Source organism: Caretta caretta, chromosome 14 (genome assembly GCF_965140235.1).
Source record: "Caretta caretta isolate rCarCar2 chromosome 14, rCarCar1.hap1, whole genome shotgun sequence".
Classification (NCBI taxonomy): domain Eukaryota; kingdom Metazoa; phylum Chordata; order Testudines; family Cheloniidae; genus Caretta; species Caretta caretta.
Genome location: NC_134219.1, coordinates 10759020 through 10772758, shown reverse-complemented (window position 1 = coordinate 10772758; position 13739 = coordinate 10759020). Strand labels below are relative to the sequence as shown.

The following is a 13739-nucleotide window of genomic DNA, read 5'->3' as shown; positions in this document are numbered from 1 at the left end:
GCCCTACCCTAATTCTACTAGATGTTGTACATACAATTGTAAAATATAGAGACCTCTTTTTTCCTCTACATTTACATTATCTTGAATTTCTCCAGATGCATGTGAAATGGTATTCTGTTTAAATTCTGAGCCCCATTGCATAGTATCAGGGACTGTGCCTTTAAGGACTGAGCTTCCCAGACAGAGTCTGGGCAGGATTGAGTGAAGCTCCTGTAATGGACAGCCAGTTGGAACCACACACTGAATAAAGCAGAGCACTTGCAAGCACCTTAAGCACTGAGTGACCACAGAATATCACACATCGTATGTGCTTGCTACTGTGAGTAGATCCAATGACACCAATGGATCTACTTGTGGTGATGAGCACTACACCGGGTATTGAGTATCTGCAGGATTGGGCCCTACATATCTAAATAGTGGTAATTGTGAGACTGATCCTGTATATATTTATGTACATGAGTAACTTGTGAGTAACCTCATCGACTTCACAGTCTGAATGCTATTGCTGACATGCATAAGTCCTTGTAGGACCGAGCCTTATAATTTTGATGTAGCTCCATCTTTACTGAACATGTAAATAAGGAAAACACATCAAATCAAACATAGGCTTTGTAAGTATAGATGAGACAGGACAGTCTGTGTTCAAAATTATTAACACAGCTATTGGTCTACACAGGGATGTGAAAAGAAGATCGTAAAGCACGGGGATCGAAGCTGAAAGGACAAGCAGTCCTGATAACAATGAAAAATGCCAGACTTTCTAAAGCTCTAGCAGCACTGAATGTTTATTATTGTAAATGAACTGTACACTTTTCATCTTTTTTTATATCAAACTCATCAAAAGTGCTAAATCCGACCACTTTAATTTACAAAAACTCACTTTTGTTTAAGCTATACTCATACCTCGTTATTTATGTTGGACAAATATAATTACAAATAGCGACCTACCTCTATTCAATAGTAAAACAAGTTTAATGTTACTGTTTTGTTTTGTTTTTTTAAAAAAAGTACCACCGATAACTCATTGGAACAAACCAAAATGACCTGCCATCCTCACATCAGCTTATTGAGCAATCACAGTTGTTTGTCCCTAGAACAACGTAAGTCAAAGGCAATCTACCACATGGGTTTTTTTTGTCATCTGTTCAAATGCTACAACTCCTCCCTTGGTCAGACCTCACAGTGAGTATTATTTTTAAGCAGGTTTCTGGCACATCAGATCAGGTTAAGTTATTTTCTTGATTGTTCACCGGGCTCCCTTTCCAATAGTATCTGAGTGTTGACTAATTCTCTTGACCGCAGTTATGACAAATTTGTTTTCTGTGAAGGAAAAAAAATAAAATCCACCTCTTTCCCCCCTCTGTCTTGGAAGAAATATCACTTTCTGTAAGTCTGTGAAATGACAGATACTAACAATTCCAAAGATGCTCCTAGAGTCTCTTAATCCAACCCTTTTTCACTCCAATCCAGTCAAAAACCTCCTGCGGTCTGACTTATCAATAAATAGTCAAATTGACTTACAAGGGAGCGCTCTTCTGTTCAATGTTTTCCTGGTAGTCTCTAACCAAACAAGCTTCTCTGATTCGCCACAAGCGCTGTCTGACTCTCACGCCTTTTGGCTTTCTTGTGCCGTTGCCTGATTTTCCAGCACAAGGCGCTAGAAGCCAGCAAGAGGAGTCCAGATGACAAGAGGACCAGTCCAAACACTGAGATGATTGAGCCGTGGGAATTGAAGCTATACGCCACGGCGGTGACCACCACTCCAGCTATAAGAATGACCACGCCAAAGGGGATAGTGCAACGGTAACAGGACAGCTCCGCTCCTCCAGTTGCTGCAGTCAGCTGGCACTCACTGACCAAAGGGACAGTGGCTACCACACAGTCATTGTTATTGCTCTTCTCCATCGTTACGGGTTCAGGATACTTTGGAGCTCCCAGAATCTCTTTAATGGGCTCGTCTGTCATCTTGTGCTTCTGGACTTTCTACGCAAATTCTTAGGCTAGACCAGGTTCTGCTGAATACGCCTTACACTGTGGAAAGAAGATGCAAGCATTCAGCTGACAAGTCTTTAACTATTACACACATTTAGGGTAGCACGGAAAGGTCCCAGTCCGGATCGGGGCCCAATTGTGATAGATGCTGCACAAACATAGCATCTTTGATTGTGCAAAGATATATGTCTGGGCTTAACTTTCAGCATGTGAGTATTTCCTCTTGATTGCAGTGGACTGGAGTTGATTTTAAATAGGGCTACCCCCAGGCCTGAAGTTAAGCACATGCATAAGTCTTTGAAGGAACTGAGCCACAGAGCTTGACAAATGCTTGCCCTGAAGGGTCTTGGGCCAAATCTTGTTTTCAGCTATATCTGTACAATCTAAAGTCAATGAGCTGGTGCAAAATCGGTGCGACTTCTTAGACTTCAGTAGAATTGGACCTGCTTATTGCTGTGGAATTTGGCCCAGTGAGTTTGCTTGCTTGGCCTACTCTCTTCACCTTTTTAATATATAGGCATTGCTCATCACCACACCATCTACATTTAGGCCCGGATCCTGGAAAGACTCGGACACCCATTTAACTCTAAGCTTCTGAATAGTCCCACTGAGTTCAATGACGTTAGTCACCTACTTCAAGTTAGGCACATTAATAAGGCTTGGGGCATTAAAGGAAGGCGGAAGGTCTGATGCATTTTCACCCAAAATACATGAAGCATCGAGGCAGTTTAAAATAAAAATATAAACATAAACTAGGAAACAGTAATATAACAGCTTGATCCTGGGAGATTGAGTTTTTTATTTTTATAACAATTATCTGCTCTTCCTTCTATGATTTTATTTATACATATAAATAAAACCAGGAAGCTTTTTACAATAATAAATCTGATCTTTATTAATTGTTTATAAGTTATTAGATTCCACATCCTTCTTGCTTTTCTTGCATCTTTTTTCTCAATATATAAATAGCACGTCACTGACTCTAGATCAACGGATATCACCCATCAGTAGGGAACAGGTCAAATAAGCAATACTACGTATTTATTTAGTTTCATAACAGAGTGTTGCAACTTCCATAATTGTACTTAACTTGCATTCCTCCTGAGAGCCTTCTGTGTATTGGCTCTCGGAAATCATTTTATTACAGCTTCTTTGAAAGCAAATCATTACAAGCATACAAAAGGGCCACGTTCTTCCCCCTTTACTCACACTGAGTAATAACTGAGTAGCCCCACTGAGATAAGTAAGACTTTGCAGAATCAGGGCCTAAATGCAGACAGGAAGTCAGTAAGCAGTAATACCATCTGTCAATTTTTAATGGGAGTTGGGCATCCAAATCCCCAGGCGACACTGAAAATCTCAACCTAAATATATCTACAGAATAAACGCACAGTTTTGATCAAACCTATTTTGACAGTTCTAATATCTATTTCAATTTCCAGCCTTGAGTTGGAAGCAGAGTTTGAAGCTGTCCATGTAATGAATGAATAATTCAGAGAATAAATGTCTCATTTGATAGATCAAATATTTTACTTTTTGTTTTTGTTTTTTTAAATGAACGAAAGTTACTCCTTTCCTTCAGGCTCTGCCACTCACGACAAGTAGAACTGCTTGTCTGAGTAATATTAAGTGTATGTGTAAACTGGTGCATGCTCAGGGCCTTATAAATATTTTAACTCATCTGGGATTTTCAAAAGAAAATAAGGGAATTAGGTGCCCACATCCCATTGAATTTCAATGGCATTTGAGCACCTAACTCCTATAGGCTCAGTTGAAAATCCCAGGCTGTGGGCTCTCTGGAGCAGGAACTGCATTTGTTTTTCATCTGCATGGGACCTAGCACAACAAGGCTCTCATCTCATCCTTGCTCAGGGTTCCTAGTCACTATGGCCATGCAGTAATGTGCAAGGTGCCTAGCACTGTGGAATCAGTGCTGGGAAATACCAACGAGCACCTGGTTTATTTTAAACTATTCCAACTCCTCCGTCATCCAGACTCTCTCAACACCCCAGCCCCAAATCCCTGCTTATTTTGTATATTGACAGCTCACATTTCTCACCCACTGAGGCTGAGTCTGTCCCCTATTGGCATCGAACAATACGTTGTCTCTGAAGTTAAGGGTTATTTAGAGAAAGGGGTTACTGTTGAACGTTTCTAAAAAAACAACAACTGCAAATGCACCTGTATCGGTGAAGGCTCGTTCTATGCCATAATCTTGCAGCTTCAATACATCAGGCCTGGGATTGTCAAAGGGATTTAAGTTCCCATTGATTTTCAAACTCCCTTAGGCTTCTTTGAAAACTCCAGCCTAAAGCTGTTAAACTGGCCAATTGATCACTACAGCAGTCCTTAATGGGACACAGTCAGCTTGCCTCAACTTAGCACACTTTAGCTGTGTCTACACTTGCAGCAAGGGGTGTGATTTCCTGCTCCCGTAGACATGCTCACACTAGCGCTCATTGAGCTAATGCACTAAAAATAGGGTAGCCACTGTAGCATGGGCAGCAGCGAGCAGTGACACAGGCCAGCAGCCTCCTAATTACAAACCTGCCTGACCCCCATGGCTACGTACGTGAGGCTGCCGCTTGCCATGGATCCTGCTACTGTGGCTACATACTATTCATAGTGCACTAGCATGTACATATCACAGTCACATCCCCCAGCTTCAAGCACAGAAGTAGCCTTAGAGGACCCCAGAGATTGTGATGAATCTGGAGTCAGTGTGCTCCAATTAATTAATTGTATCGCAAGTACTGAGGCATTTTCAGACCATAAACACCTGGTGTACACATGCCCCTTATTTGTTTAATGAACATGTAGTTTCAGGCCCTATGCCTGTCCCTGTGTGCCCCCTGCCAATTTTGTGGGTTAACAACCAGACTCGCCTGTTTCAATTACAACGTGTTTTCTTTCCTGAGGCCACGTGGCAAAACTTTACACGCACACCCCCCTGCCCTGCAGTGAGCAGGGCTTGGGCTGATCCCACTTGCCATCCATGCGCCTCCACACAGTCTTTCTGACCATTCAGGTGAATCTGACTCGACAACATCTGGGACGGTCAAAGGAGGCCATCGGCATTCGGTGCACACATCCCATTTGCTTTGAAGGGCAAGCTGAAGGAATGGAGAAACACCCACCTTTTCCTTTAATCTTGCTGTTCTGGATTACTAAATTATTACTAAATTACTAAAAATTGCAAGCAAAAAGTCCTCTGTCTGATCCGCTGTTGCTCTACCCTGTGAGCAGTGACTTACGCCCGTGTAAAGATGTGAAATGCTCCTGCGTCAGAATGGTGCCAGTGTATATTCAATATGTACCCATGTAAGTCACTACAGGAGGAGCGGGGCAATGGAGAACACGACTCGGAATGCTGTCTTTTAGCTTTGTTAGTGGGTCAAACCCTTTGTGTTATTTAGCTCCATTTCTGTCTTATTAAACTTCCCAGACATTATAAAAAGACATATTATTTACCACATCTCCCACAGTAATGATTTAGCACGTTTGGACTTGATCCATAGCCCACTGACAGCAGCAGGGAAGTTCCCATTCACTTCAAGAGGCTTTTGGATCAGGCCCATAATAAACGTGTTCATTTTCCAAAACATTCATTGTACCTCTCTTTTAAATGCCTGTTGCTGACTACCTAGCGTCCCTGTCCCTCTGCTCCCGTCCCAGTCTGTTATGTACATTCCTAATAAGCATTGTATCACCCTGGTGCATAGTATCAAACTTCACAAAGTCAGGACAAATATGCAGATTAAAAATATTATGGGAAGAAGCTAATTTGCCTGCCCAGTAAGCAATCTCTGTGTCAAACAACAAAAATGAACAATATGAAACATAAAATCCTCCCTAAAAAGTACCAAAATCACCTACAGCCTAACCCTGACCCCATCCAACTCTTTAGCAAAACTCCCATTGACTTCAAAGGGGCAGGATATGTTTCTACATGAGAGCATAAGTGCACAAATATTCATTTACAAAAATATGGTAAGCCACCTTGAGTTACTGGAACACAAATAAACTGAAACTGTTCCAAATGCATGTAGTAAACGTACACACTCCTGGAAAAGCAAGGACCAGATCCTCAGCCTGTGTAAACTGATGAAGATCAAGTGAAGTCAATCCTGATTGACATCACCTGGTCAACACACCCCAGGTTTATAAAGTAGGAACTTCTAGGAAGGGCACACTAACAATACCAACAGGATTGGGCCATTAGTTTGCTTTTAGTGAATACACATTTCTTTGTATTCAGTTTTTTTCCCAAGCAGCTATTTTCACTTGGGCAAAGGTGTCACAGCAGTTATTCTATAGGTAAAGCTATTAAAGGGGTAGAGGAATGTTTTACTTTAGTATCCACTAATAAATGTAAGAGGAGATTTACTTAAAAGAGCTGAAAACAATATCCAGCTGTGCGCACCTACCATGTTCATCTGAAATCCATCACAGCAAATCACTTGGTAAGGGGCTGGGATGGGGGGGCAGGGGAGTCGGTTTTAAAAAGCCTCCTCTGTCACTCTGAGGTAAAGTCAGGCAGCAGAAAGAGCAGCTCCAGGCTTTGGGGTGCTAGTTGTTGCTGGATGATGAATTGGACATGATATGGCTCTAGCATGGAGGTTTCCTACAAGAACAGAGTTTGGGTAACATCAGCTCTTCAGAATAAGGCTCCTGCAAGGAAATAAGGGTCTGCTCTACACTGGCTTCTGAACAGGCTGGGGGACTTTTTACCACCCCTGCCTCTGCTCTTTAGTGCCTATTTCCTTGGTGACAGCAGCCTCTTGCTTTTGACCCTGGTATTTTTCCTCTGACAGCGTGTCACCTTCAGCGATGAGCATTGGAACTCAGGACATCCTTGTCCATTAAAGCGTCTGGCAAAAGAGCTCGAGGGGAGCTGGAGTGGAATCTGAATCTTTACTGCCCAATGTAACCCTTAAACCGATATCCATGATGAGGGGTTATCCCACTTAAAGACAGCTTAAAAGATAGAGCTCTGGATGCGACTCAGGCGATGTGGGTTCTAGACTCAGCTTTTCTGCTGGGTGACCTTGGGTATGTCACTTCACAGCTTGGTGCCTCAGTTTCCCTGCATGTAAACTGTGGCTAGTGAGACTGACCTCCCTTTGTAAAGCGCTTTAAGCTCTACTGATAGTGCCCTGCTCTTATATAGGTTTATTACACTGAAAACTTCCCCTTTTATTCAGTAAACTGAATCCTATGTCCTAGGCTGATAAATACTGTTCCATTGTATTTAATATCAGGCTGTCATTTTCTTTTCTGAATCTTTTAAATAAGATTTCTAAGGGCTCAGAACCTAGAGCAGTTCAGTGGGACAGTTTTGAGAGCGGCAGAATGAGGGAAACTGTTATCGAGGGCAGTAACAGCTGTGAGATCACCAGGCAGCTGGGTTACCTCCCAAAACGGCAAAGATTTCTGTTATGAGGCTTATTCACCATTGCTTTTCTATAGGCATGGGAAGGTGGTAAAGTGTTAGGATCATTTTAACTCTGCAGCAGGGCCTTTGAGGATGGCAATGAATACATGGAATGATAAAACTGAAGTTGTTTTTAAATATCCCATAAATGTAAGTGTGCATTTACACAGATAACTTCTGTTATTCTCCAGATCCTTAAGATATTACACCCACGAATATCTAAAATACATTTAGCTTATGTCAGTGATCAGCTAAGAAGATCTCCTTTCTTATCCTTTTGAATAAGTTGTTGTGCCTGATGCCTAACAAAGTTACCAGCTGAACTTTAGACACTCCCCCTCCACCCATGAAACCTTTAACTAGGTATAGCATAGTCCTGCTGCAGGAGAAAGAAAGGAATATTCTGAATTAACTACCAACTGTGTACTTGAAGGTATTTTAAAAAAAAGTTTTTGCCATCCACTGTATTCATTTTATAAGGAAGTCTATTCAAAAACCTCTAGCTAAGATGTTTGTGCTAAACAAACCATGGTGCCTGCGGCATGCTTAGAAATAGATATGCTGTTCTGTGAGTGATTTGCATTTACCCTTGAATATGTTGCAGTGAAATAGCAGTGCCCCTCAGCAAACCTGAATCCACACAGCAAACTTATCTCCCATCAAAGTAGAAAAGTTGAGATGTGAAATCTATAAATCAAGTCTCATGTTCAAACTATGAAAGGTTCCAATGTGATGCTCTCTCAGGAGATCAGCTCCATGCCAAATACCATTGGAGAAGTGCAAATAGACGGAATGGGCCAGCTGCCACAGCCTTTGCACCTTTTTGCTTTTTATGCAATAGTGGAGGAAGGTGATTAAGACTTTTTGCATAGATGTTCTGGGCCTGATTGTTGTCCTGCACCTTCTGTAGTTCTTTGTAGTCACTTTGTGCTTACTCACAGGAGTAAGCCTGTAGGATCAGGACAAAAAAGGTAGCAGAGGTACATGTAATATACATGCAGGCTGCATCCGAGTGTGGACGGGGGTGCCGATATTGGTTGCTACACAAAATTCCTGTATGCAAGAATTACAAAATTTATTGTAGTTTTTCATTTCTCAGCCATAATCTTAGGGGGCTAGGGATGGGGGAAGAATCTGCACTGTATGCGATTTAGCAATTGAAAATTTTTCAAGAGGGAGACTTTACAACATACCATGCACCCCTATGGTCCTGTAAACTAATAACCTGTCCTGTCTATAGTCAAATATAAGAGAGTGGGCATGACCAGGCACAAAACGGTTGTCATACACTCCCCTATGAGAGAAAAGAAGCAACTCTCTCCAAGTACAAGAGTGTTGGTATCAGAAATTCATACATCACCTTAAAGTTAAGAAGGATATGCGCTATACATTGTACCTTTATGGGGGAAAGTCCTCCTGAATGTAACAAGGATTAAACCAACAGACATTGAATAGGGTTCTGTAGAAGTTACTCTACATCTAAACAACTCCAGGGTTTATTAGCGAACGAAATCCTTTTCTTGGGGTCGCTCCCCCCACCCCTGGCTTGACCAACCCCATAGAAGGTTACACCAGGTAGACACGTCCTCGATGAACCGCAGCTGACTGGATCAAACCCACCTCTCCCAAGTGGAGCGCGGTCGCTTACATTCGGGCGGACCTTCCTACCGGGCACGCCGCGGGTTTGTTCCAGCGGCGCTCCCAACAGTTGTGCCCAAGGAAAGAATTCCTGGACCTGCAGGACAGTGACCGCTCACCTGTACCGGCGCAGCAAAGACCCGCATCCCTCGTGATTCCCTTTACACCCAGAAAATCCCCCTCAACAGCGCCGCAGCTCTGGGTCCCATTCAACAAAGCGCACATGCTCCCGCTCCTCCAGAAACGCGCCTGAGCCAGCCGCGGGCTGGTGCACAAAACCCCGGCTCAGTACCCAGCGGGCGTGAACTTTGGGCCCGCAGATGCCGCTGGGTGCCCGGGCGGTCGGAGCCCAGAGCCTGGGCGCGCCGCTTACCTTCGCCTCGGCCGGAGTGGAACTGGGGCAGCCAGCCCCTCGCACCGCGCACACAGCGGAGGGGGGGCGCACATCGCAGCGCAAGGGAGTGTAAGCAAAGTGCGGAGCCAGGCTGGAAGACCATTAAGGGACCGGGGGAAATTCGGCGGAAGGGAGCGTGGCTGGGAAGGGCTGAGCCGCTTTGGAGCAGGCGGGCGGGCCGGAGGTTTGGAAAGCTGCTTGGCTGGTTTCTTCTCTGGGGTCCGTCTCTCCGCTGGGCAGGAGGGGAGCAGGCTCGGCCGTCCAGCCCCCAGCCTGGGCAAACGTGCCCCTGCGGAGATCCCAACCGGGCCCCTGGGTGCTCGGGTAACAGAAATAATAACAACAATACTCCCTCCTCATCCACCCACCCGCTCCAGCACGGAACCCCCCTTTCAGGTCCTCTGAAATGCACTCAAAGACCATGGTGATGGGCGCCCTATATGAACGTAGATCCAGCAAGTCTGGGGAAACAGGTGCATTTTACAGCAGCTCCGGATATCTGACAAACCCAAATCAAAACACACACACACACACACACTCTTGTATGAAGTTTAGTTGAAAAGTGGTGTAAGGCTCTGATCCAAGTGGCAGGACTGCTGAGGCAGTGCTGAGCCCTAGAGACTTCAGTGGGGCACGGAGGAGGGGGGGTGTTTGGGGGGTAGGGGTCTGCTCAAGTGGAGTTCGTTGCAGGATCGGTGTCTTATGGTTGTTTAAAAGCTCTGCCGGAGCACAGTGCGCTTTGAAATCCAGAGGGGCTCCCAACTGGCTTCTACTTGCTCAGAAATAACGTTGGAAGGAATGCAGCTTGCATCAGGTTTAGAACGATGTTCTTAGTGCAATAAAGTTTGAGGCTGTTTATCAATCTTATTTAAAAACTTTTAAAGGGAATTTCTAGGCTTCAATCTATCAGTCAATATAATATCAAGAATTTAGTTATTTTTAATCTTGTGGCTTCCTTTGTTTCCTTAGATATAAGCGGGAAATTGTGCCTTAAATGTTGGGGGAAGGGTCTGTTTGATTTTTGTGGTTAAGTTTAGCCACAGCTTACATTTAAAAGGCACTATTTAATCAATGCTTGATAGACCAGCAATGCACCGGAGGTATTTAATCAGTCTCTGTCGCTGAGAATGTACATGTACTTTTGACTCCCCTTTCTGGGGTGAAATCCTGAGCCCAGTGAAGTCAATGGAAATCTTGCCATTAATGTTTCTGGGGCCAGGATTTCACCCTCTTCCTGTTGTGTTAACTTCTTTCTGGTGGTGGAGATGCAATCCCTTAAATTATCCCACCATGGGTTGTGTCTCATTCAGTCAAAGTCAGGCCAGAGGTGTTCTGGAGAACTGCCACCAATTTATACAAGAAGTCTGCTATTTTCACCTTTTGTCCAGCACTCGTTTCTGATTCTTATGTTTGCAGCACCTTTCATCCACCCCAAAAGACAGGCCAGCTCCCTCAGAATGGAATCTAATGTAAGTGGAGCTTAGTGTATGAGACGTGGGGTGTATTTCACCCCAATGTTTTAGGCCAACGCTTTCATAGCCCTGTATGAATATATCACAAAGCAACGGTAGTTCTACCTAACCTTGTCACTGGTAGAATGCCTTGATGACGTGACTTCAGGACAGCCACTGGAGTTCTGGACAGACCTCAGGACCCCTGTCCTCTTCTCCAGATCTCAGGTATTTCATCCCATCACTCATCTCACCCGAGCTGTCTCTCTTTAGCAGGGCTGTCTGGTGTGAGCAAGATTTCCCCTGTAGCTTCTCCTCCCACCTACAGGGGACTACTTGGGTTGAGCAGGCAACCAAGGCTGCTTCCTCTTCCTCCATCCCCTTCTCCCAGCTTACTATCACAGTGAGTTAGAGATGGGGGAGAAGAAGACAGTAGACACTGTTTGCCCCACACACTTTCTCTCATCACCCCCTTCGCTCATCATAGGGAGGGCTGATGGGAGTTCCATATGCTTATGAGGTAAAGAGAATTAAGACCTGAGGAGGGAACAACGGTAGATGGAGATGAGTGGGGAAAAAGGATCTAGGATGCAGAGATTTGGGGAAGGAGACAGAGCAGAGAGAGAAATGCAGGGCTGGCAGAGAACTGCAGTGGGCGAGGACCAGTGAAGTAGGGGAAAGAAAGACCAGATGTCAGACAGAGAAAGAGAGACAATGGCAGAGAATAAAAAGTGACAGGAGAGACTGGGACAGAGATAAAGAGGAGGAATCGCTGTAGGTAAATATAAAGGAAAGGTGGTTTTGTGGTTAATATAAAGGAGTTGGTGCCAGAACTCCTGGTTTCTATTCCTGGCTCTACTAGAGATTCACTGGACAACCTTGGGTGAGTTACTTCACCTTTTTGTGCCTCAGTTTCCCTAGCAGTGAGATACTTACCAACCTCACTGATCCTTGGATGGAAGGTATTAAGTAAATGCCTGGTGCAGGCATTCCTATATTATTATTAGACAAGGGGAGACCAGCTGAATCAGAAAAACCTAGTCGCAGCTATGAACAGGTTACTGGAGGAAGGAGTTCGGCTCCCATTCTGGTAGCCAGGGGTACTGCAGAGCCACGCTGACAACAGACTGAATTGTTCATGGACAACTCCTCTCCACACTTTTCCAGAAGATGACTTCAGCCTAGGCTGTCTCTGCAGCGGCTGACAGGAAACTAGAGGGGATTAGAAATGAAATGGCTGGGAAATGACAAGCCCCTGTCTGGCCTACCTTTGCACTCACGCAGCTGCTTTGGGGAGGTGCAGCCCACTGTTGCTGGAACAACAGGCGAGGAAACATCATGCATGAGTGTTTGAAGTCCTCCCAGTGTAAACTCTCATGGGCTTTTAAAAAAGTAGAGGGTGGTACCCCTAAATTGAGCAGCACTGTTGCTCCACTTATTAAATGACACACTTGCAATGCTTTGTGGCTGCCTTTGAGATTCTGACTGCATATTAACAGCCTCCCAGGCTCTACATTACAGCAAAGCAGAAAGTGATTCATTGGTCTAGCGAAGTATGACCATGATGGGTTCCATATTCAATTACCTCTTCTTCCCTTTTCCCCACCCTCTACTGCTTTTTTCCTTTTGTGGGTCTCCACCCTCCTCTGCCCCAGTTGATTTTGCTTTCTGGAACTTTTGGAGAATGATCTGTGATTTTAATATATTTAAATATGTTTTAAGTTGTCCTTATGCTGTTGTGGAATGTGAGTGCTGTGGGATGGAAAAGTAGCGATTAATAAAGTCCATTAATACTATGGGCTGGATCCTCACGGGGGACAAATCAGCACAGCTCCACTGACGTTAAAGCCGCTACATCAGTTTGCACCAGCTGAGAATCTGGCCTTGTTCATTAATATTTGCACCTATTTTATATGTCATTACACCCACAGTGAAATTGATGAGCTGCTAATTATAAAAGGATGCACCCTGGGATGACAGCAATATGTTAAGGGCTTTTCTTCATCTCCCTTAGATGAGTTATTCCATTGATTTCAATATACACAAGTGCTTTGCAGGACTGGGGCATTCATTTCTGCCTTTTTTGACTTTCACTTGCTCCTCTTGATGTGCTGGGAAGCACAGGACCCTTCATCTGTAACTGCACGTGATCATTCTTATGTCCAGCTACTTTTATAATGACACACATTTGCATTGGAAGAGCTGCATTCCTTGTGTGTACAGTTTTAATTAGCAAGGGCTGCATGAGGGTGACCAGAAGCTAAATCCAAAACCTGATAGAAGTAGGTTGCAGAACGTTCTGACTCTTTCACTTCCATTGCCGCTCTCCAGTTGGTGGCGTTAATTGAGCACAAGTATTATGACAGACAAGCAGATTACATGATTTCAGTGCATTTTCGATGCTGCTGTAAATTATTTTATTGCACTACAGCACAGCCTAGAGGTTTCAGGTGAGATTAGGGCCTCACCGTGCCATTGTTGTAAAAAAACAAACCAAAAAAGCCACATAGCAAGAGACAGTGCCCGCCCTGAAGAGTTTACAAGACCAGGGCCAGCTCTACAGTTTTTGCCGCCTCAAGCAGTGAAAAAAAACTGCCACCGTGGATGGCGAAAGGAAGAAGCTGCCGCCAAATTGCCGCCCCGACCAGAGGAACTGCCGACCCAAGCACCTGCTTGGAACGCTGGTGCCTGGAGCCGGCCCTGTACAAGACAGCCAAAAGTAGGAAGGGAACAGAGGCACAAGGAGGTGAAGTGCGTTGCCCAAGGTCACACAGCAGGTCAGTGACAGTCTGGGACTAGAACCCATGTACCTTAGCTCCCAGGCTGCTGC

At 44.5% G+C, this 13739-nt stretch overlaps 1 protein-coding gene across 4 annotated transcripts; it reads right to left on the bottom strand.

Annotated features, from left to right (window-relative positions):
* Positions 1–757: 757 nt before the first annotated feature.
* Positions 758–11063, bottom strand: TMEM100 (transmembrane protein 100). Of its 4 annotated transcripts, XM_048818902.2 has the most exons (3): positions 9438–9756; positions 6420–6616; positions 758–2031 (listed from the first exon to the last, which is right to left on the bottom strand). In XM_048818902.2, exon 3 carries the CDS (start codon positions 1963–1965, stop codon positions 1561–1563), a length of 405 nt encoding a protein of 134 aa, XP_048674859.1. In that variant the 5' UTR covers positions 1966–2031; positions 6420–6616; positions 9438–9756; the 3' UTR covers positions 758–1560. The 4 variants fall into 4 exon arrangements, with proteins under 4 accessions (XP_048674859.1, XP_048674860.1, XP_048674857.1 ...); XM_048818903.2 differs by lacking the exons at positions 6420–6616; positions 9438–9756 and adding an exon at positions 11041–11063; XM_048818900.2 differs by lacking the exon at positions 6420–6616 and having other exon boundaries at positions 9438–9755.
* Between the last annotated feature and the right edge of the window lie 2676 nt (positions 11064–13739).

Coding starts and splice junctions, on each gene's coding strand:
- TMEM100 (XM_048818903.2), bottom strand. CDS start 1,965: ATGACAGACGAGCCCATTAAAGAGATTCTGGGAGCTCCAAAGTATCCT.